The sequence below is a fragment of the Desarmillaria tabescens genome, assembly GCF_030435595.1.
Source record: "Desarmillaria tabescens strain CCBAS 213 chromosome Unknown EV420scaffold_4, whole genome shotgun sequence".
NCBI classification, from domain to species: domain Eukaryota; kingdom Fungi; phylum Basidiomycota; class Agaricomycetes; order Agaricales; family Physalacriaceae; genus Desarmillaria; species Desarmillaria tabescens.
Genome location: NW_026848303.1, coordinates 1,186,701 through 1,208,516, shown reverse-complemented (window position 1 = coordinate 1,208,516; position 21,816 = coordinate 1,186,701). Strand labels below are relative to the sequence as shown.

Sequence of the window (21,816 nt, the reverse complement as noted above, 5' to 3'; positions counted from 1 at the left end):
GCCCATAAGCCCGTGAAGTAAGAGCTCGACCGACATGGGCCCAATCCAGTGACTGTCCATTTCTTTCGATCTGTCTTGTCGAAGTCGCGTCGGGGGGATCCTGACCGAAGTAAACTGATTGTAAGTCTGGTGTTTGATAGGAGAGCCTAAGTATACGTCAGCCGCTGATCCCACCGTCGCCCAAGAAATGCGTACCAGTCGTCGGCTGTTCATGTTTGCTCTGATTGGTTCCACTACGAAGATTGTGAGTATCCGAGGGCGGCATGGCAGAGAGTGAGGAACTCACAGAGGTCAAGGTACCGCAGATATTATACGGCAGCAGAACATCCAATCTTGGGCTCTACTTTGTCATGGCCGCCACAGACATTTACGGACTTTGCCGGTGTCCAAATTAGGGAGGTGTTTCTGGATTTGGGTTTTGGTGTAGCTACGATCATTTGAAGTACATTGCTTTCACGTCGGGTTAGAGGGCTTGGTTATCAGGCTACTAGGAATGGTCGTCCTCATCCTAGGCCTGATAGTACTTTTGATCCTGCCAATACTCTTTGTAAGCACGCTCGTCGCGTACATCCAAACCTCGTTTTTAACATGTTTACTGTTTCACAGTTGTTTTGGAACATATCCCCCAGGTATCTCGGGCGCCATCCCCTTCAAAACCCGACTCACCGAGGAGGACACCCCGGCATGAGTATCAACCCCGAAATAGGAAAGCTGTCCAAGTCAGTGGTTGACCGAATCCCTCTCGCTACGTACATCCCACCACCTCCGAAACCCAAGGTTCCCAGAGCGATATGTAACATCTGTCCTCCGCCTCCCCCAGGTTCCAGTACTACCGCTTCATCAAAACAGCGATCTAGATTCCTCAAAATCAAAAAGAAAACAGCCGGTAAACCTCCAAATAAACCGTCCACTCCAAGTAAAAGCAAAGGTAAGAAGCCTGATGCTTCTGAGACATGGGAAGACCACTGGGAGCAAGGGGGATACCCTTTTGTCGTTTTGGAAGGCAATCGTGCTACCTGCGCCATTTGCTTAATGGACTTTGAAGAGCCAAAACAAGTAGTAAGCACGTCGGAGAAAGACAAGGGGTTGTCACTCAAGGCGGGACGCTCACCTACACATGGCAATGCCGAGTTGAAGTTAGAAGATGCCGGAGATGGTGCGCAACCATTAAGGCTCTTAGCATGTGGACATGTATTTCACGTACGTGCCTACGTTCTCGTCGTTTTGTGATAGAAACTTACTCTTAGTAGCCGACTTGTCTGGACCCCTGGTTAACTGGCGTCTCTGGTCGTTGTCCTGTTTGCCAAAGGGCCGTAAAACTTCCTGGACCTTCATCAAAAAAGAAGAAGCGCAGCGGCTACTAATGAATTACTATCTGTATTGTACTGTATCATATATGTACTATCAAGTTGCGACTGTGAGGATCTAAGATTCCGTAACATATACTCGATTCTGAGTTTTGATTCGGGGTCGATGGGCGTTAAGTAGTCCCATTTATAGACCTGGAACATTATGTGCATATGTATTATGGGCACGCAGCCCCATTTTACAACACTTCACGGGTCCTCTGGACCATCCTACTTAAACCACTGACCATGCATTCGGCTTGTCGCGCCGCTTTATCCAAGTCGGCAGTGTGTACACCCGTATCCCAATCGTCCAACAAGCCACGACCTCTGCCATCATGGTTATTTTTCGACGCCTTCTCGTTGTATACGATCAAAATATTCCCGCCATTGGCATTACGATGAAGAATGTTGCATCTTGTGAAGGCATCTTCATGAGCTACATTCGGGGTTAGATTAACAAATGTGACAATCAAATATTAATATCATCGCTCACCCAAAAAAGCCTCATAGACCACTCTCGTAAACTGCTTCTAGGATTTGAAGCCCTTTACAGGTTGTCCAACCCGTACCGTCAACAAATGCTGGTGCTTACGGATACAGGTGAGCGGCAGAGGTGCTCCGAGGTTCCAATCGTTGTCAATATATTGGTAGGACGTAGTTTTCTGGCTAGAAACGACACTACCGCAGACAAAAGTCAGAACATTGCGGTCGCCAACTGCATTGACGAATCTTCAGCATCACGGATTCCTCCTGCAAGTTATCCTTAAGGAACTGGAGGCTTTTAGTCTTCACGTCGTATACTGGAAGACGCAACATCGCTCTACCCAGGATACTTTATGGAACAGCAATGGCCGGACCAGCAAGGTCTTCCCTTTCGCTGTCACCATCAAGCACTCGAGTCTTCACAAATGAACGCCGGTATTTGTCGTCCAAGGCTTCAAGAGAGGCTCTACCAAAGACATTTCTTCCTCTGTGGCCAGTGTTACCGTGTCATCTTTCCCTCGATCGCTATCAGAAAACCGATACAGAAACTCGACGAGGCATTTGCCTCCGGTCGGAAGATCGAAGCGATACGATCGTGTACGCCCTCTCCGACTTGATGAACCGTGACTTAAGACTAAGTGTGAACAGGTGTCGTCGATACTGCGCATTCAGAGTCTCCTCAGCAAGCTGACCACGATCTGAGAGCGTCTGCGACACCCAATCATGAGGGTTGGCTGGGCCATCCTTAAAACCGTAGAAGAAGAAAGCTCTCTTGAACTCCAACCAGTTCCACTTTGTTCCAGTCGTAGTGTTGACGTCGGAGGCGTACACGAATGTGTCAGTAACAGTGTTGGCGGCCAAGTTAGCGACCTTGAATTCGTCGCCTTGAACAAAATTCAATCTGGGAACGGGCTCTGACGCTACTTCTTGAATCACGCTCTCCTTCAAAGTACCATCAAGACAACCATAAGACATAAACTCACGATGGTGTTCGCGTATTCCTTTGCACTGCCATATTCCGTCGGTAGTTCAATCGGCTCGAAGATGTCGTGAAGATACCCAGGAGATATAAGCGTGAATGGATCACCAGATGCGCCCATAATCTCGTGAAGAAAGAGTTCGATCGGCATAGACCCAATCCAGTGTGCAGCTATTTTTTTCGATCTGAATATTCGCAGCTACTTCGTGTCAGTGGGGGGGCTTGAAGCAAAGTGAGCCGATTTTAATTCTGGCGTTTTATAGGAGAACCTAAACGGATATCAATAACTGATCCACCGTCGCCCAAGAAACTCGTACCAGTTGGTGGCTGCGGTTCTGCTAGGAAGATTGTGAGAATCCGACGGCGGCAGGGCAGAGAATTAGGAACTCACAGCGGTCAGGGTGCAGATTTATACGGCGGCGAAACAACAGACGCCACTCGCTCTACTTTGTACACAATTTGGAACAAGATCAAAAGAATAATTTCAATTCGCAACTGTTAATGCGGTCACGTGCTGACATAAGGGCAGGCCATGTGGCGTTTGCCGTCATTCGAACAGACTGAGCTGACAACCTCAAGCAATATTCATCGATCTCATTATAATTTCCGAGGATTCTGAATTTCTCCCACTCATGAGGTCATTTAAGCATCCTTGACGCACTTCCGATAATAAATGAAATACTATTGTCTACTTGCTAAGTTGCATTTTCGCATACGAACGGGGTATTAAACCTCAATCTTGACTACCAATTTCTCCCCACTGACTTTGTTATGTCTCAATAAGTCTAAGCCTACAGCTACCCTATCCTTGAAGCTGCCTTCATCAAGTAAATGAACCCGATTAGGCTGTATAATTCCCTTCTCCAGTAATTCAGGAAGAATCTTAGGCATCACATTCTCTTTCTGAAACCCATTCTTCACAAACAGCTTTCAATAAAGGTTTGACAATAAACGGAAAAGAACTCACTTCTTGGTAGAGGAACGTGCGCACACCACAAACATTCACACTTTTCGGAAACGGATTCCGGCCTTCAGGTATTTCCATATACATCTGGGACTCTCCCTCCCCTCGAACGTTGTTTCCCTCCTTCACAGGTAAAAGCAACGCCACTGTACCTGTCGGGCTTATCACCTTCAGCAACTTCAGCTATCGTTCCTTCAGCAGTGATACAATCCACAGCAAGCATGACTTTTCCATCGCCCCCAGCTGCCTTCGCGATGTCCTCGGCAAGCGAAGGACTATGGTAGTCGATGGTTGCAGTAGCACCGAGCGAGGTCAGATATGCATGATGCTTCGAGGAGGCAGTGACAATGACATTTTTATACCCGGCGGTATGAAGAAGTTGGAATAACATATTGACCGGTTGTAGATCCAGCGCCATAGATCCAGAATTGGAGCAGAAGAAAGAGGGAGGAGATTCGACAGGCGGGAAATGTCTTTGGGACAGGAAGTCCAAGTTCACTTGAAGAGTGTATGGAACGCCGCTACAAAATGATCTGGTATCGTAGCCGCGGCAGCTAACGGCATAGAATCGGGTACCTAAAATTCAGTTACAAGCTCTGTCATAGCCGACATGAATTCAGCAACTGAGCTGAGCGATACCTTTGCACAGACTGTCCGCGATTGGATTGAGTATTCCTGCATAGCCTTGGACCTGGAACCCTGGTATGCGAATGCAGTGACCTGTATACATTCCAGAAATTTTGAGTAAAGAAAATGCCTCGCATATTAGTTAAAGCATACCCTGTCCCCGACTTTAAGATCATCGACACTGGGGCCAAGCTCGACGATGGTTCCCGCGGCACTGGATCCAAGAACAACGGGGAACGTGTCGGTTGCGTATCCGAGATCCGTAACATACGTGTCGAAAGCGACCATCGACGCATATTCTGCCTTCAAAAGAACCTCCCCTTGTTGAGGTTTCTGAGTTGGAACATGTACTTCGTCGAATTGACCTTTCGCGACTGCAGCGATAGCGACGTGGGTAGACATCTTATTCCGGGATGGGATAGAAACGTTTTAGACCCGCCCTTTTTCAAGTGTAGGTGAATTTCCCCGTTCTTTGTCATCAAATGGGTTACTAAGTGGGGTGGTACTGATTAAGCAAGATATGAAACGAAGCACCGCCACAAGTCTGTGGAAAGTATGACGCATTGCCACGGAAGCATCAATCCAATACAAGCTGTACAGAGACGCACACCCAACCTAAAAGACTGTGGACCGTGCAAAATAATGATCCTGACCTGAGACGAGGGCAATAACAGGTTAGGAACGAGAGCAGCTCAGTGTAAGCAATCATCCAGAGGAAGTAAGTAGAAGACCGATAGCTCTGTCATGGCTGAACTTGCGCTTGGCACAGGAGAACCTCTGACCGACGGAGGATGTGAGTGAATGGGACGGTCTGCACGAGGACTTGAACAACTAGAATTACCTTGCTTGCCCGGAAGGTCTCTCCAGGTCTATTACCCGTGCTTATTAATCGGGAGATATCACGTGCGACGGAATCACCCGATACTAGCCGATAACACATGTAGACTGTAGTCGTCAGTCCTGTCTTCGTGAGCCAGCGGGTATTGGTGTACTACTTCCTCAGTAATTATGATACCTCACTACAAGATGCCTTCAGGGCAAAAGGTGTCCATGTCTATAGCATCGTTAGCAAAGACATTGTCAAACAACTACCAGGGATTATCCTAAATTTCCTCATTGAAACACAAACAAAAGGTATGATTCATATCACTCCATCGTCGATGCTTTTTCTTCAAAGCTTCGTAGAAACTATCCAGGGCAGACAGAAGGATATCTACAAATTATCTTTGGCCCTCGGAACCAGGAACATCCACATCCTTCAACTTATCCATGAACACTGATTGCATACCTGGGCTATCACGAACCGATCTTTTGTGATAGTATAAATGTCTGTACTGGGGCCTTACCGGTGGAAATGATTTTCAACCAGCACCAGGGAGGTAAGTATGTGTACTTGCAATTGACTTGCAAATATTATAAATGTCCTACCAATTCAACATGAATTTGAAGTGCAAGAGCCTCTTTGATAACCGCTAAAGCAAGGTATCAAAGTCGTCAAACGACGACCGCTAGTTTTCAACTCCGAGTCTCCGACCTGCGAGCGGTGAAGCGATCACGTGATAACATAAGGGCAGGCAAATTGAAAGTGGCGTTGGCAATCCAGGCAATTCAACTTGCAGTTGCTGCCTCGGTCACACACGAGATTCAGTAACCTTGAACGCAGTAGCAGTGGGCATATGTACTGAATAATACAATGCGATTTCTTTGGTTATATTGAGACTCGCGGCAACCAGAAAGTTGCATAAGACGCGGTAGCATTGACACCCGCCGTTGCACCGTTCGCACCTGGGGAGTAGTTGCGAGTCTACTTCTCCCGACATTGTCTGACTAAACCACTCGTTTCTGTTTTTCTCTACTTCCAAAAACTCTTTCGCTGTTGAAATACCAAATGCGCCGCGCTTCCGACGGCCACCCCTCCTTTCCGTAGTATATTTTCTAAATTTAGCATTAGTATATAAAGTAGGATACCTTGTAATCGAGCCCCTCGCGCGTTTGCGAGGGTTCCCTGCTAATCCCGGAGTCCCGCTTATCTGAGCTGAACAGCGTACTCCAACATTCGCTTCAAAGAGAAGGGCCAGGGCAGGGGCAGAAGAGAAGACACAAGGCCCTGGCTCACAATGAATGTCACGATGTTTATATTCATTGAAATGTATTATACTGCGATAGCCATTTCTTAAGCTGAGTCCTTCTCATCAACCTTAACTTCGGCCTGGGCAGCATGCATGTGGTCAAGTAGATGGGGTTTCCAGGATGGACTGTTCCACGGCTTAACACCAGAGCGGTACATCTCATCAACCTAAAGGCAATGATCAAAATAATCCTCACGGTGATGTGTAACCATTTACCTCTTCCAGACTGAGGCCCTCGGTCTCTGGAATGAATAAATATACGTATGCATATCCTGAACAAACATAATGACTCTTTGACGAATATCATAGTACAATATATACGTACCGAAGACCAACATCCCGAAAAATATCAGCAGGATGAGAGGGCCAATGCTGGCGGACAACAATTTTAGATATGCTCGCAAATAGATGAATCAGCACCTACTCATTCGCAATTCGTGGCGAGAAGAATGAGAGCAAGAAGTTCCATAGCCAATTCGTGGCACTTCCGAGTGCTATGGCTTTGGGCCGAACTCGAAGGGGGAAAGATTCACCGAGGTATACCCACCTAGTAAATGGCAGGTCATGTCTCTGTCTAATATCGTCATAGAATTCTAAACGTACGGAACTGGTCCCCAGAAGATGGCGTAGGAGAAGACATGTAGAACTGCGAATGCGATTAGTGCATCGCCTGTAAAGTTAAGTTTCAAGAGTGGACGGCGACAGGACAAATAAAAGAGGCGTTACCTCCTTGTTTATTACGCTGAGTTAACTGGTTTGCGGGGGTCCCTGATGGTGCGAGAGTGAAGTGGCCAACGAGTCCCGCCTAAGAGGGATCGGATGTGAGTTGGTTTCTCATTGCTCGCGGCTAAAAAGATATGCGAACTATGAGGGAACAGATTGCTTCCAACACGGAACCAACAAGAAGAGACTATCAGGCGAATATCAGTATTTCGTTTCACAGATGAAATCACATATAACTCACACGACGGCGACCCCACGCTTCAATTAGATACTGCGTGTTCAAGCGTTTCAGAGCATGTGAATGGACAAGGCCGAGAACTCACCAAAGCGGGAACGGTACCTGCAACGGAGACCGCTCCCAGGATAGTTTGAATAACATAAGGTGAGAGCCTAGGCAATGTAAGGCTGAACCCAATACTAAAATAATCTTCTCGTACTCAGTTCCGGCACTCTGGAAAAATGTATCTCCGTAGTAATCTATAGATAGTAAATCAGGTCAGCTCCCTCGTAGACCGGAAAACGAAACCTTACAGTAAAAGTTCTGTCCATTGAGCTGCTGAATAAATTGCAGCATCATGCCATTAATTGTACGTTTCCATAACGCGTTCCTCGTTGAGAAACATTCGAGCCATGTTGCCTTTCCGTTCTCATTCTCGGCTCTAATGCTGAACATTAGTTCTTCGACAGTCTCTTCGGTAAGAGGATCGTCTAAGGGAACGCCATTTAGCTCAGCAATAACTTTCCGAGCTTCCTCCATTCGATCTGTACCCAAAAGATGCCGACTAAAGGAGATCAGTACCGCTTATCTGATTCTAGTGACACAGACGCACGGTGACTCTGGTAGGAAGAAGATTCCAGACAAGATAATCAGACCCCAAAGCATCTGCAGTCCGACGGGGATTCGCCAAGATGCGGAACCAGAAATCGTATGTGTCCCGAGATCGATGATGTAGCTGATGAATATACTGGAAGTAGGTGATTCAAGACATGGGAGGAATAAAATAGTGCAGTGACCTACCCCATAATGATTTGGAGTTGATATAACACCAAGAGCATCCCTCGCAATGCCTTGGGAGCCGTCTCTCCATTATACAATCTTTATCCCACTAGTATATAAGATCGCACTGTTAAAAATGCGAGGAACGTACGGGACAATAGCTGACATAGCCCCGACACCAAGACCTGCAATAAAGCGGCCAATCGAAATTTGGGCGATAGACGTTGTCGTCCCAGTTTGTATGGCGGTCCCGGCCGTGAACTGGGAAAGAGCGAGCAAACCATTAGTATTATGTACAGGGCATCGCTAGATGGAATTTTACAATGGCAGCCCAGATAAGGATAGAACCACGGCGGCCGAATCTATCAGATGTGAAAGCTTGCGCCAAGGCACCGCTACAAATGCATTAGTAGTACACTGAGCGGTAGCATACAATAAACCCTACACGAATGTTCCTGCTGACAGAAGGGATGTGATAATAGACTGCCGATTGCTGTCTAAGATATATTCTCCAGGCTTTGTGGTATCGGGATTACCAAAACGACGTATAAAATCAGGCATGATTAGACATCCTCTGTAACGACGTAACATGTTAGTTCGATTATTGTTGTACCCGAGGAACACTCACGAGATGACTCCGATATCGTATCCGAATAGAAATCCTAGCAAAGAAAGTCATTCATGGTTCCTACTTGAGGTATAAGTATCGACTTACCTCCTATATGATCATCAGTAGGTACGAGCCTCGAAACAAGGAGTGCACATACCAAAGGCAACGAAAATGGCGAGCAGAATAGCACGCTTGGTGGTTGGCACCGTTCTAGCCATGAAATAATTTCGTTAGACAGAACGCTAGGGGAAAGAAGGATCATGAGAACCTAGATTTATAATGTTCGCGAAGACTGGGTCCGGTGCCAATAAGTGATACCGGTCTCGCAGAAGTTCGGTTGTTGTACTGAAGAACCAAAGTCATCTGATGGTGTGGCATACACACGGTCCGCCTGACGGTCCGTTCTCTGTACATTTGTAGTGATCTAAAATGTTTTTTTAACTCCGTAACACCACTTCCACCACGCGGGGGTAACGAAAGAAGCAAACCTGATTGAAAATGGTATCATATGGCCAATCCAGAGCTAAAAGAAGATTTCTTTCAAGTCAGATGAGCAAATTAGCATCATTTTCCGTCGGTATAGTGCGCTGCCTGGACAAAGCAGGCATGCGAACATTGCGAGCCCTGAGGCCTGAGGGCGAGGGACTCGGGTGAGGCGAAGGTGATGGCATGCACAGCCACAGCATGACGTCTGTAGGGCGCATGGTTTTGGATTTTCTCCACATCGTCACTTACAATGCTTCTTCCATTTTTCCTCATCTATCCGTTTATTTTTCTATACAGGTACAAATATTCTGTTGACAGAAAAGAATTAACTGACACGATATCCATATAAGCCTATGGTATAAATATGTCAGCAGCAACTGGTTGGAAATCACCATTGCTAAGATATATTTTGCCGGACATTTTCCAAGACTTTCAAATCCTAGAATAGGATTACTGAAGATCCTTGGCTACGAATATCGGGATGATGCTTGTCATGTCTCTATCGCTGAGCTAGACATCACCCTCTGGATCCTTCCGCAGTCGTTACGCTTTACGTCTGGTTCTCTCGCAACCGTGGAGATACATGATTTCCGGGTCCGCGTTTTCTCATCCTCAAAAACACCAATATGGCTGCAGAAGCTGCGTCGAAACCTCGTTTTCACTGTTCTTAATTGCCACACCATCCGTCTCGACGACCTTCTCACCGAAGTCGTTCTCAACGACGAAAGTGATGAAACCAGAATATCAGGCTATTCTAACCAATGGCATATCCATAACGTATATAATCAACGGATGTATGCTTTTGGACGGCTGGACGCCCAATTGCGGCGTAATTGGCTCGATGATCATGGATCATTGGCATTCATCGCGAAGGAATGTCGGTGGATCAAGCTTCCTACATTGCAGCAAAGCGAGTCTCGTTGGCAGTTGAGCCCCTTCTAACACCCGAATTTTAACCATCCTGAATAATCATTGTCTAGGTATTTGCCTTATCGCACCATCTCTTTGTTTCCCAAGATCTTTGACCCAATATCCACGGTCGATATCTATATATCGCGGACGGACATCACTTTCGATTATTTCCGTGTACGAGATGTCGGGTTGTTCCGTCAAGGAGCCGTGATGTTCAAGCTGAAGATTGAGAAGCTGCGGCAAAGAGGATCACTGGAGAGTTTTACTTGGGACGCTTTTATGGATACTCTAGTTCGAAACTGTACGTGATAGACGATACAACAGTAATTACGGAAATAGTACGAACTCTATAATACATTAGATAAATAATAGAAAGATAGAAAATAAAAGTTAAATACATAAGGTCCCACGAGTTCAAAAAGTAGAGTGGTATGCTGCCAGCGGCAGACGGGGCGTTGTGGAATGCCCGACCCGCTAGCAATGGAGTATCAAAATAGCTCACTTGGCGCCTTAGGCCCGCAGAATTCAAACCATGTCATTTCTCCGACACGCTTTACCTCGGCTGCCCTGTCAGATATGTACCTGCGTTGTTTGAGCTCCCCACATCGACTGGATGCAGTTCCAGACTGAGTTTCTGAAGAGGACTGTCTTTCATCGCTGAATGACGAGACATCGTCTTCCTATCGGTCCAGCTGGAGAATCGATTCGGATCTTCCTGTGGTGATAGTTCAGCAGAGGCGGTCATAGAGAGTCGATTTTCGGGCGGAGACGAGACAAGTGGGGTTGAACGACGCCTTTCTGAGATTGTTGTACCTGGTAGTAGTGAAGACACTCGCTCTAAAGGCGATGAAAGGGTGTGGGTATTAGCAGAAGGATCCACCGGATCGTCAAATGGGTTTGATCTCATGGTTTCTTCTATTACTCCAGTCCCCCCCTGCAGTGTAGGATGGACAGAGACATAGCTCAACCAAGAGACTCGAGAACTCGCAAAAGAAGTAGTCTCGGCAAAGGGATTGTGAATAGGAGTTTGAGCGCGGCTCTCCGCAGGACGTGCAAAGGGCCGAGGGCGTATGAGAAGGGACGATACTCGATGGAAGATACGCATCATGGGCGGCGGAAGAATCTGTGACGGGGCATCGCCATTCTGGCTACTTGGTGCTTTTTCGTCTTTGAACGAGTTGTACGGAGCGAAGCCAGAGTCCACCTTGGCACAGTGCCTCTGTCGCCGTCGACGAAGGCAAAAGAGTATGACAAGAAGTACCGCAGAAACGGCGACCACGGCACCTACAATCCCACCAATTATGGGTACAAAAGACGTGCGTGACAAGCTAGAAAAAAGAGTTTTCGTTAGAACGGGAGCAATGCATATGAAAAAGACGGCATTACTCAGAAGACGGGGAACTGGGATTACTAGGTGATATGGGGACTGCGGTGAGTGTTGGCGCTAAACTCGTAACGGCGATGGGCGCCGACGTCACTGTTGACAGTGGAGTGATAAAGGTTGAGGAGGCGGATATCGTGGAGGGAACTGTAAAGGTCGGTGATGATACAACCACCCGGACAGGAGTTGATGAAGATGAACTCGAAGAAGTGATAGTAAGTTCAGTAGAGTTTGCCGTAACGGAGACTAGGTCGGCGGAGGTACTGGTCGGCACAATATCGGATGTAATGGATGATAGCGATGAGGAAGACTGGGACTCGGATGCTACGGAGGACGACTGGGATAATACGGAGGAAGACTGCAATGATTGTGACGTGCTTTCACTAGTGGCGGGACCAGGGGTTGTTTCAGCAATGCCGACGGAACTACTGCCGGTAGTAGATGACGCCGCGTTTCCTCCCCCAGTCGCGCTTCCTCCATCGTTGGAGGAATTATCACTGGTCTGAGGATCCGGGTTGCTGGAGTTGTCGCTCCCGTTACCATCGTTGCCGCCATTGTTGGGTGCTCCACCATTCCCGCTTTCAATGCCATATCCGCTTCCATGGGAAGCAGACTTTGAGCTGCCACCGCGACCAGACTTCTTGCCATCACTATCATCACCGTCGTCGTCATCGCTGTCCGAGTCATCATCTTCACTGTCGTCGCCGTGGTGGCTGCCATCGTCATCATCGTCGTTTCTCTGGTGACCAGAGCCTAGATAGTGATGTCGCCCGCCATCGTCGTCCGCAGCGCCTTTCTTATGGTTCACTTGTCCGTCGGCTTTGTGTTTGCCATCTAAATGAAAGGTGAGAGGATCGTCATAAGTTCAGAACGGGGATACTCGCTCTGTTCTTGAAGTCCACGGCGCAGACGCTGATGGGATTCGCTCAAACCGCGCTGATGAGAAGGGAAGGTGGGTTGAAACCTTGACCCATCAAGCTGCAGCTTCGACCGTGATGATTTGTTGGAAAAGCCTGGGGAGATATGTCAGTATAGAACTGACGGAGCCGTAATGGAACATACCTGAAGGAAGACCTTTCCCTGAGGCATTACCACCAGAGGTGGATGGTTTCTGGCGCCTCCAGGGCATCTGAAAAGGGACCCGTAGGGCCACACAAAAATTAGAAAGGAGAGTGGGGGGAGAAAGAGTGTCGTGGTGGTAGAAGACCAAGAACTTTGGAAGAAGCGTAAAACATAAATGGCATCTATGACATCCTCATGATTGGTTTTGACGGATCCTTGTTGACCATATGTGGGAACATGCCCTAAACTACCATAAATGTCACCGTACCACGGTGAGTGACGTGTTGGTAACCGGGGCGCAGATCAACGAAGAGGCCTCAGTTTAATGGCGCTTAACTTCTGCATAAATAAAAACGTAAGATGCAATGCATACACAATTTGAGATGGGAAATCAGCTCATCACATCGGCAGTACAGCGATGCTTGAAGTATTATCGAGTTATCGAGGGCAACATAGATCACACGCTGTGGCCCGTTCCCTCGGAAGGTTCACTGTGACTTGAGGTCATCAGGAAGTTATCATATCCCGAGTACGCCAGAAGGGGAGGGCATTCATATATTCATGTATCAAGCCTGTGCCTCAGTACGAGAACCTTTGAAACGGCAGCTACGTACACACGATTCAGTAAGTAACAGAAAGAAGAAAGATCGGGGTAAAACAGCCGACCTTATATCCTGTTTATTCCCAGCAAATGTCGGCCAAAGAAGAGAAAAAAGATTGACAGAGCCGGTGCTCGCAGTTCGTTGGAATTCAAATTGCGGCGTTGAGATCGAAACAAGAGGCGGATCAGGGTTCGGATTTAACGGACCAATATTGAATCTCCGAAACTCCGGCATGTGTGCCGTCTCAAGCCGTTCCTTCGCTCTACCACCACCTTCAATAAGCAATGCAGTCGCTACGGACGCGACGCTCTCAAGCGCCGGCGCGTAAAGTGCAGCGCTCTGGAACGAAACTTTCCAAGATTGCCCAAGGTGTAACACCCCGCCCTCGCGATGCCCGAAAATCTCGTGTCGATGACAAGATTAAGAAACGCATGTCGATGCGCTATGCCGACATTTCAGGACCTACAGAGCTTAATGTACCCCCAATGCCCAGCATCCCTACTGTTGGAGTAATCACGGATGGATTTCAGAATGAAGTCGTTGGGGAGAAGATTGGCACTCGGGATGATGGAGCGGCGGTGGCGGCAGAGAACGATAAGAAACTGTTGGACAAGGATGATTTTGACCCGGATGCCTGTGAGCGCAACGATTTTGGACTATGGAAACATTTCTTACTTTGTATAGACTTGAAGCTTAAGCTGGCGAACTCGACGGAAGCAGAAGTCAAGTCCCTACAATCGTCTCTACGCGGAGCCAAAGATGATACGGCTACTGATCTCCAGAAGAACGTTTTTCAAAAGTAACTAGAAATATTTCTACTCCTCATTCTTGCTAACGGGCTTGCAGTTATGCAGAATTCGTGCTGATCTCCAAGGAAATCTCGACTCTGGAGAATGAGATGATTGAATTGAAGGAATCCCTCTCGGAATACAAATCCATGCCGTCCTTGCTTCACATTCCTGACCCCACTTCAACATCATCTTCAACTATGACTTCGTATCGACGCTCCTCCGTTGCCGACCTACGCATCATGTATTTCAACCAGATGCAGGCATTGCATACTCAGATCGAGGGATCCGCCAAATTCGCGCCTACTACACCAGGAAGACATGTCGTAGGCGAAGTGGAGGGTGTGTTATCATTGAATGCGGCAACATACAAGGTCGTCGGCAAGGTGAAGTTTGTTGTCTTGGACGACGCTGTGTTGGTCGCCAGGAGACGACGCCGCAACGGTGGTCCCGATTCCCGTAGTGGTGGCAGTGTTAGCGAAGGCAAGCTAGTTGCGGAGCGATGTTGGCCATTGAGTGAAATGCTGGTGTTGGACACCAAGGACTCCCCCAGTATGACAAATGTCTTCAAGATCAGGCACGGCAAGGAAACACACGTCTACCGGACAGAGTCTCCAGCAGACAAGAAGTCGCTTCTTCAGCAACTACGTCATGTTGCCGAAGAGCTAGCTGCTAAGAAGCGCAAAGAACGTGAAGGCGAGCATGAAAGGAGGAAGAGTTTATGGCAAGGCGCCGGTGATGTAAGCTCCACTTCTGTGGGCGCGAACTGGTTGCTAAATGGTATTTGTTATAGAGGTCATCTGGATACAATGCGGAACTGCATGCCTCAAACTGAATGGATGAGGGAGCTCGCTGCAAAAGCGGGAGAAGCTCCTGGCGTTGATGCTAAGGAGAAACTCGAGCGCGATGCTCGTTGGACCAGCGAATGGGCGGACGATCTAACTGTTGCAATTGCTTTACGGGAATGGGAAAAAGCTACGAGGCTTGTCGAAGAAGGTCAACTCAACCTCTTCTTTGCTTCGATCTATACTGATACCCCGTTAGGTAAAGCGAAGTTGGCTGCAGTTCCTCCTCTGGCACCAAAGCTCCCTGGTTTGACCTCGCAGCTGATTGCGGCTCTCTTGTCTTCTTTGTCTTTGGTCTCGAACAAGAAGTCTACTGTTATTTCACTGATCTCGCTTCTTTTGCGTCTCAACGCCGGCCCTGCCGCTCGCGCAACGTTCCTCAAAATGCGTACTCAGGTCATCAAGAATTTTGTCAGAAAAATCAAATTCGAAGGACACATTGGTACATATATTGCTGACTTGGCTATTGTGACTTTCACTGCCATCAAGCATACCGCCGATTGGTTTTTGGCGAGCTTTAAGGAGAATGAAGTCGCTAGTGGTATGTTCAAAAGGTTACATCCGTTGAACTGTATTGACACAACAGTTTAGCTTTCATTGATTGGGCGAAAAGTCAGATCGAGAATTACGCAGATGTGTTCCGAAGACAGGTCTTTAGCTCGGATGTCGATCCGAAGGTAGTCGAAGAAGCTCTGAAAATCACATACTCCCAGAGCAAGAAGGCAAGGATGCCGATTACATGAATGCTCCCATCTAATATTTCTCGCAGTTACTTGAAGACTATGGACTTGACTTCCGTTTCTTACTAGAGGAGTTGTTAGCAGAAAACGTTCAAGAGTCGGAGACCACCACCAAACCCGCTAAGCTGGACCTGCAAGATATACGCATAACAGCACCTAAATTATCAAAATCATCCTCTAAACTATCCCATTCACTCACATCCTCTGTCAGCCGGCGTTCTCCTACGCCAAGCGCAAGTTCAGCCATGACGCAGTCATCATCTTCTACTTCCTCTGGTGCGACTACCACAGCAGCCGGCGCCACGCCGACTGCGTTGTCCTCAGCGCCACCTTCGGGTTACTCATCAGCTTCATTTTACACCCCAACACCCGCCACTGGCATGTTCCCTCCGTCTCAGACCCAAATGCCTCCTGTACCCGCTCTTCGCCGTGCTCGTACTCCCTTGTCATCGGCAATGCCTACATATGGTACCAGCACGCCGCCGCTCTCTGCTCCAGTTCCCCCCGTCCCTTTAGCGTCCCCACTTCCCAGGCGGACAAGGTCTCCGCCTCCCAGTGCATCCCCTTTGCGACCAGGTACATCGAATAGCATAAGGGACAGACCACCTCGGTCGGCTAAGGCCAGTCCGGCCCCGCCCCCTCGGTCAACGAACCGACCTGGCAGCTCGGCAGGCCATAGGCCTCCGCCCGTTGCTGTTCCATCTCGAGAGGGTATGATCTAGAAACGCATATATCGTCGCGTTTCTTCACGTTGGATTCTTCATAGTTAACTTATTTCCTTGTATTTTGCGTTTCCGATTTGTGGATGTCATCGTCTACAGAGTTGTCGTCTGTACCGGTAATTGAATTGTTTAACTGCTTTTCCCTAGAGAAGTTCATTTGAGTTGCTCTCATCCTGAATCCGACTTTTTACTGCTGTTGCTACAGGTCAAGACCATTGTTTGGTACGGTCCATGCTCTTTTCAGTTGAACAGACTTCTGACTGCAAGTGCAGTTCAATACTTCGGTCATGCGTCATATTTTACGCGGACTTGTGGCGGTGCTTCGTTTCACATCTTGCTTAATCAGTACTTAACTTAGTAACACATTCGATGACAAAGAGTGGGCAAATTCACCCATACTTGAAAGGACAGGTCTAGGACCCGTTCCTACCTCATCCCATGATGTCTACCCACAGTCGCTATCGCTGCAGTTGCGAAAGGTCAATTCGACGAAATACGTGTTCCAACTGAGAAACCTCAGCATGGGGAGGTTCTTTTGAAGGTAGAATATGCGTCGATGATCGCCTTCGACACGTATGTTACAGACCTGGGATATGCAACTGACACTTTCCCCACGGTTCTTGGTTTCAATGCCGCAGGGACTGTCGTCGAGCTTGGACCAGGTGTTGATGATCTCAAAATCGGGGACAGGGTAGGCTTTAATTAAGACGTGGTGCTTTGGTATCTACTAAAGTTATCTGAAATGTATACAGGTCACTGCATTTGCTTACCAGGGCTCCCGATCCAAAGCCATGCAACAGTATTCTATTCAGTCCCGAACAGTCTGCGCAAAGGTATCGCCTACTCCAATCCTCCCAGATCGGTGCGAAAGAGCTTGAAATTCAATTTCAGGTGCCTGACTCTATGTTGTTGGCGGCCGCCGCTACGATACCAGATAACTTTGTCACGGCGTTCCATACACTCTTCAACGAACTTGGACTTCCTGTCCCAAAGACATTTCCCGCCCTCGAATCTCCTCCTCTTTCTTCTGCTCCAATTCTGATCTATGGTGCTGGATCTACGGCTGGCCAGTATGCCATCCAACTTCTTCATTCCGCCGGGTATAAAAACGTCATTGTCACTGCCTCCTCGAAGCACCATGAATATCTGACCTCGCTCGGTGCTACTGCAACCGTCGACTACCATAGTCCTTCGCTTGCCGAGGACATCGCGAAAGCAGCTGGGGGCGATGGAAAAGTCATGCTTGCCGTAGATTGTATTACTGCTGAGGGAACGATAGCTGAAGTTGCGAAGGTGATAAGCTCGACAGGTACGGTGGCCTTGCTTTTACCTGTGAAGGAGGGAAACAATGTTCGAGGGGAGGGAGGTTCCCAGATGTATATGGAAATACCTGAAGGCCGGAATCCGTTTCCGAAAAGCGTGAATGTTCGTGGTGTGCGCACGTTCCTATACCAAGAAGTGAGTTCTTTTCCGTTTATTGTCAAACCTTTACTGAAAGCCGTTTGTGAAGAATGTGTTCCAGAAAGAGAATGTGATGCCTAAGATTCTTCCTGAATTACTGGAGAAAGGAATCATACAGCCTAATCGGGTTCATTTACTTGATCAAGGCAGTTTCAAGGATAGGGTAGCTGTGGGATTGGAGCTATTGAGACATAACAAAGTCAGTGGAGAGAAAGTGGTGGTTAAGATTGACGTTTAAGCCTTATGTTTTGAGGAGATGAAGGTACTTCCACTCAAGATGAATATTGTATTACTTATTAGTCGATGCAGTAGTGTGTTGCCAAAATTTCATCATTAGGAAGGATCCCTAACTTAGGAAGCGTATCGTCGAGCCAAATGTCAAGGGGATTTCGGGGCAGGATAGCGAGAAACGTTTATAAGATTTCGAAAGGCTCTACAACGTTGACTTTCTCAAGGGTTTACTCCGCTCAGCAGATAAAAGCATTACATTCATTATCGGATATGCGTAAAGGATAAATGCTTTTCTAAGTGAGGAGGACCAAGAGATTCGGAAATTATGATAAGTAAGAGCGATGAATATTGTTTGAGGTTGTCAAGCCAATTGAGTTCTTGTCCTATTTATCGGAATTCTGTCCAGTAGTATTATTGAGTCATGATAATTAAGTGTTGCTATTCGGAAAAAAATCCGCGAAGAGAGAGTGAGATGTTAAGGTTCATCCCGGTTTTGGAAGCCTGGGGCTTTTGCCGTTGGTTAAGACGACGCCGCGCATGGTCCGGACATTCCTGATGCGATTTTAGTGACGACGCCAGTTAGCGCGGCGTTCTCCAGGGTGATCTTAAGTACAGTTCACCCTGACTTTGTCGACGAGCTTCACAAGGAAAGGACCCTAGAAGCGGTAGCAATGCCATGCCAAACAATGCCTCTGAGGAGACGTGGCAAAAATAATGGTAGAGACTTCGATGGTCCCGATAGAACCGACTGATTATCATGCTGTGATTATGGGTCGAGTATATTTCGTAACACGCCCTCTCTTTGGCATGTCCTATTGTCACAATTCCCTTGCACGTTGTTCATTAAAATTCTCGAATAAAGCTGAATAAAGGCAAACGCCACATGGCCTGCCCTCACGTCAGCACGTGACCGCATTCACCATCACGAATTCAAATTCTTCTTTCGATCTCGTTCTACATTGTCTGTACAAAGTAGAGCCCAAGATTGTACAGTGGCGTCTGTTGTTCTGCTGCTGTATAAATTTGCAGCACCCTGACCTCTGTGAGTTCTTCATTCCCTGCCATGTCGCCCTCGGATACTCACAATCCTCATAGTGGAACCAATCAAAGCAACCAGGAGAAGCTACCGACTAGTACGTGTTTGTTGGTCGACGTTTGATCAGCTACTGATATCTAATTAGGCTCTCCTATCAAACGCCAGACTAACGGCCAGTTCACGTCGGTTAAGCCCTCCCCAACGCAGCTTCGAAAAGACAGATCGAACGAAATGGACGGTCATTGGACTGGGCCCATGCCGGTCGAACTCTTTCTTCACGAACTCATGGGCGCGTCTGGGGATGAATTCACGCATCTGTCTCCCAGCCATCTTCACGACATATTCGAGTCGATCCAATCACCGGCGAAATATAGCAATGAGAAGGAGTACGCGAACGCAGTCGTGAGTTTATGTCTTATGGTTGTCTACAACGTCTTGATGGTGTTCTGCAGACGAGCGCAATTTAAGCCGTGGCCTCAGATCTCATTCCCGGATTGAAACTAGTCCACGGAAACAAGTTAAGGACGCTGATTCGGCCACCAACACCGTTACTGATGCATTTGTGTATGTCTCAGACGTCGACACTACGAAAATTCCCACCCAATGGAACAAGGCGGAGCTCTAGTTGGAGTTCAAGAGAGATTCCTCCTATTACGGTTTCAAGGATGACAAGCCTCGTGAATGGGTGGTAATGACACAATCATCAAATAATTATCGTGGTCAGCTTGCGTGATACGCTGGGGAGACCATGAATGCGCAGCATCGACGACACTTGTTCACACTTAGTCTTGGGCCAGACGGTGTTCGGTTCTTCAAGTGGGAGAGGACTTATACGATCGTATCGCGTGCTTTTAATCTTTCGACAGAAGGCAAATACCTCGTCGAATTTCTGTATCGGTTTTCAGCTCTCACGGACAGCGATCGAGGGAAAGACGACACAGTGACCCTAGCCACAGAGGATGAAATATCTCTGGCAAAACCGCTCTTGAAGCCCTGGATTCACTCGGACGACAAGGATCGGCGTTCATTTGTGAAGATTAGGGTACCTGATGGAGACAGCGAAAGGGAGGTCCTTGCCGGTCCTGCCATTGCTACGCCACATAGCATTTCGGGTAGAGCGACGTTGGGTCTTCCTGTATACGATATGAAGACCCAGAGTCTCCAGTTCCTCAAAGATAGCTGGCGGGATGTCGAACTCCCTGAGGAATCCGCGATGCTGCAGACTCTGAATGAGGCTGGCGTCCGCAACGTTCCTACTTTTGTCTGCGGTGGTGTGGTTTCTGGTCAGGAAACTACCTCCCATAAGTATCTCGACAAAGACAGGAACCTTGGGCCGCGTCTGCCGATCACTTGTGTCCGAGTACACCAACGAACACTGACTGAAGAAGTTGGACAACCTTTGAAGCGGTTCAAGTCGTCGAGGCAGCTTACGAGAGTGGTCTACGAAGCTTTTTTAGGTGTGTGACAATATTGACCTTTGAACTTTAACTAATCTCATTTTCCACTAGCTCATGAAGACGCCTACACGTTATGCCAAATTCTTCATCGTGATGTCAGCGGTGGGAATATCTTGATTGTATACGATGACAAAGCGTCAAAGGATAACCGTGATGGAGGAGGTCGTGGCTTGTTGAACGACTGGGATATGGCGTTACACACGGACCGCTTAGAAAAGGCAGCACGACAGGCTGAGCGTACAGTGAGTACTTGCATTTTTCCATTGCTTCCATTGTTTCTCATCAAAGCGCAGGGCACATGGCAATTTATGTCCATCGGGCTTCTCAGAGATAGAACAAAGATTCATGAACTTCAAGACGATTTCGAATCTTTCGTATATGTCATGCTCTACCACGGCCTCCGCTACTTGCGCCACAGCAAAGTCGGCTCCGGTCTCCAGTTCACCATGGACCGCATCTTTGACAGCATCGTTGACAATGGTGATGGGACGTGGAGTGGCGGTGACGCGAAGACCTCCTTGGCATATGAAATGGGTCCTCTGGGTGTCGATTTTCGGTTTGATAGTATCCCTCTCACTGCATGGATACACCGGGCACTTGCAGGCATCGGTGAATGGCGCCACTCTTTAACTCAGAAGGCGCTGTTCAAAGCACTTGGAGGTGCCCCACCCATTACAAATCCCTCGGCCTTGCTGTTCCGTGATCACACAGAGTTGAAAGGACTCTGGAAGTGGGCCCTTGACATGGATAGTTGGCCGTCAAATGACCAGGCCAGATATCAGCTCGAACCCACTGGTACGAAGCGGAACCGCGAGGACGACCCCCAGCCGACACAGAAGAGGCAGAAGTCAGGACGTTCCGCAGCTCGAGCATAGGCCTCGATACCTTGTTTGGGTAAACATTTCCGGACATGGGCGATCATCGTAGTTCACCGTGCTCTTAACATGTCTGGTGATGTATCTTAGAGCAACGCCCTCTGGTACCTTTGCAATGTCTATCTTCCATGTTATTCTCCTTCATATGATAATAAGTTATCGATCTTGTTGGAAAGTGTAGTCGCAGATTTAATAAGAACCTTAGAAAAGGTAAGGCTTTTGAAGACAAAAGTAGGTAGTATTGGCAGTATTACACAAATGCAGACGACTATTCAAGTCATGCGTGAGACAGCTGCAATCAAGTCTTTCCTGCTTTGAAATAAGCTGCTGGCCTCCATGGTCAGGATTAGGGAGCAT

The 21,816-nt window shown here is 47.8% G+C and overlaps 8 protein-coding genes across 8 annotated transcripts; 6 read left to right on the top strand and 2 right to left on the bottom strand.

Moving 5' to 3' along the window:
- Positions 1-353: 353 nt before the first annotated feature.
- On the top strand, positions 354-1,423 carry EV420DRAFT_816234 (uncharacterized protein). Its single transcript, XM_060483575.1, has 3 exons — positions 354-547; positions 607-1,200; positions 1,251-1,423. The coding sequence occupies exons 1-3, from the start codon at positions 494-496 to the stop codon at positions 1,362-1,364; spliced, it is 762 nt and encodes a 253-aa protein (XP_060337029.1). The 5' UTR covers positions 354-493; the 3' UTR covers positions 1,365-1,423.
- A 2,114-nt stretch (positions 1,424-3,537) lies between these two features.
- Positions 3,538-4,804, bottom strand: EV420DRAFT_1474979 (chaperonin 10-like protein; the record flags this gene model as incomplete). Its single annotated transcript, XM_060469260.1, has 6 exons — positions 3,538-3,738; positions 3,779-3,921; positions 3,944-4,248; positions 4,275-4,351; positions 4,415-4,495; positions 4,556-4,804. 6 exons carry the CDS (start codon positions 4,802-4,804, stop codon positions 3,538-3,540), a joined length of 1,056 nt encoding a protein of 351 aa, XP_060337028.1.
- Positions 4,805-6,363: 1,559 nt separating this feature from the next.
- On the bottom strand, positions 6,364-9,140 carry EV420DRAFT_1510504 (general substrate transporter). The gene is made up of 18 exons (XM_060471511.1): positions 9,018-9,140; positions 8,880-8,915; positions 8,697-8,825; positions 8,574-8,646; positions 8,403-8,512; positions 8,273-8,350; positions 8,085-8,219; positions 7,786-8,036; positions 7,692-7,731; positions 7,578-7,644; positions 7,496-7,525; positions 7,397-7,441; positions 7,258-7,336; positions 7,135-7,201; positions 6,956-7,078; positions 6,857-6,903; positions 6,748-6,803; positions 6,364-6,698 (listed from the first exon to the last, which is right to left on the bottom strand). The coding sequence occupies exons 1-18, from the start codon at positions 9,077-9,079 to the stop codon at positions 6,576-6,578; spliced, it is 1,551 nt and encodes a 516-aa protein (XP_060337027.1). The 5' UTR covers positions 9,080-9,140; the 3' UTR covers positions 6,364-6,575.
- Positions 9,141-9,561: 421 nt separating this feature from the next.
- Positions 9,562-10,526, top strand: EV420DRAFT_1510492 (uncharacterized protein). Its single transcript, XM_060471510.1, has 2 exons — positions 9,562-9,644; positions 9,698-10,526. Exons 1-2 carry the CDS (start codon positions 9,598-9,600, stop codon positions 10,287-10,289), a joined length of 639 nt encoding a protein of 212 aa, XP_060337026.1. The 5' UTR covers positions 9,562-9,597; the 3' UTR covers positions 10,290-10,526.
- A 3,012-nt stretch (positions 10,527-13,538) lies between these two features.
- On the top strand, positions 13,539-16,616 carry EV420DRAFT_1510486 (exo84 subunit/exocyst complex component). Its single transcript, XM_060471509.1, has 7 exons — positions 13,539-13,940; positions 13,989-14,103; positions 14,151-14,827; positions 14,888-15,088; positions 15,137-15,478; positions 15,529-15,659; positions 15,707-16,616. The coding sequence occupies exons 1-7, from the start codon at positions 13,589-13,591 to the stop codon at positions 16,397-16,399; spliced, it is 2,511 nt and encodes an 836-aa protein (XP_060337025.1). The 5' UTR covers positions 13,539-13,588; the 3' UTR covers positions 16,400-16,616.
- Positions 16,617-16,856: 240 nt separating this feature from the next.
- On the top strand, positions 16,857-18,098 carry EV420DRAFT_1261626 (chaperonin 10-like protein; the record flags this gene model as incomplete). Its single annotated transcript, XM_060467083.1, has 4 exons — positions 16,857-17,090; positions 17,152-17,232; positions 17,291-17,857; positions 17,910-18,098. Coding segments are annotated over 4 exons (1,071 nt in total), but the record flags the coding sequence as incomplete, so codon positions are not given.
- Positions 18,099-19,154: 1,056 nt separating this feature from the next.
- EV420DRAFT_1636788 (uncharacterized protein) lies at positions 19,155-19,594 on the top strand (the record flags this gene model as incomplete). Its single annotated transcript, XM_060476633.1, has 3 exons — positions 19,155-19,224; positions 19,273-19,529; positions 19,580-19,594. The coding sequence occupies 3 exons, from the start codon at positions 19,155-19,157 to the stop codon at positions 19,592-19,594; spliced, it is 342 nt and encodes a 113-aa protein (XP_060337023.1).
- Positions 19,509-21,588, top strand: EV420DRAFT_1326591 (uncharacterized protein). The gene is made up of 4 exons (XM_060468760.1): positions 19,509-19,529; positions 19,580-20,584; positions 20,636-20,826; positions 20,878-21,588. Exons 2-4 carry the CDS (start codon positions 19,876-19,878, stop codon positions 21,457-21,459), a joined length of 1,482 nt encoding a protein of 493 aa, XP_060337022.1. The 5' UTR covers positions 19,509-19,529; positions 19,580-19,875; the 3' UTR covers positions 21,460-21,588.
- Positions 21,589-21,816: the final 228 nt, after the last annotated feature.

Coding starts and splice junctions, on each gene's coding strand:
- EV420DRAFT_1326591 (XM_060468760.1), top strand. CDS start 19,876: ATGAATGCGCAGCATCGACGACACTTGTTCACACTTAGTCTTGGGCCA. Junction 20,585..20,635: donor GGTCTACGAAGCTTTTTTAG/GTGTGTGACAAT, acceptor ATTTTCCACTAG/CTCATGAAGACGCCTACACG. Junction 20,827..20,877: donor CACGACAGGCTGAGCGTACA/GTGAGTACTTGC, acceptor ATCAAAGCGCAG/GGCACATGGCAATTTATGTC.
- EV420DRAFT_1510504 (XM_060471511.1), bottom strand. CDS start 9,079: ATGGCTAGAACGGTGCCAACCACCAAGCGTGCTATTCTGCTCGCCATT. Junction 8,351..8,402: donor GCTATGTCAGCTATTGTCCC/GTACGTTCCTCG, acceptor AGTGGGATAAAG/ATTGTATAATGGAGAGACGG. Junction 7,732..7,785: donor CAATGGACAGAACTTTTACT/GTAAGGTTTCGT, acceptor TACTATCTATAG/ATTACTACGGAGATACATTT.
- EV420DRAFT_1510486 (XM_060471509.1), top strand. CDS start 13,589: ATGCAGTCGCTACGGACGCGACGCTCTCAAGCGCCGGCGCGTAAAGTG. Junction 15,089..15,136: donor TACGAGGCTTGTCGAAGAAG/GTCAACTCAACC, acceptor ATACCCCGTTAG/GTAAAGCGAAGTTGGCTGCA. Junction 15,479..15,528: donor GGAGAATGAAGTCGCTAGTG/GTATGTTCAAAA, acceptor ACAACAGTTTAG/CTTTCATTGATTGGGCGAAA.
- EV420DRAFT_1510492 (XM_060471510.1), top strand. CDS start 9,598: ATGCTTCTTCCATTTTTCCTCATCTATCCGTTTATTTTTCTATACAG. Junction 9,645..9,697: donor CCGTTTATTTTTCTATACAG/GTACAAATATTC, acceptor TATCCATATAAG/CCTATGGTATAAATATGTCA.
- EV420DRAFT_816234 (XM_060483575.1), top strand. CDS start 494: ATGGTCGTCCTCATCCTAGGCCTGATAGTACTTTTGATCCTGCCAATA. Junction 548..606: donor TGATCCTGCCAATACTCTTT/GTAAGCACGCTC, acceptor ACTGTTTCACAG/TTGTTTTGGAACATATCCCC. Junction 1,201..1,250: donor CATGTGGACATGTATTTCAC/GTACGTGCCTAC, acceptor TACTCTTAGTAG/CCGACTTGTCTGGACCCCTG.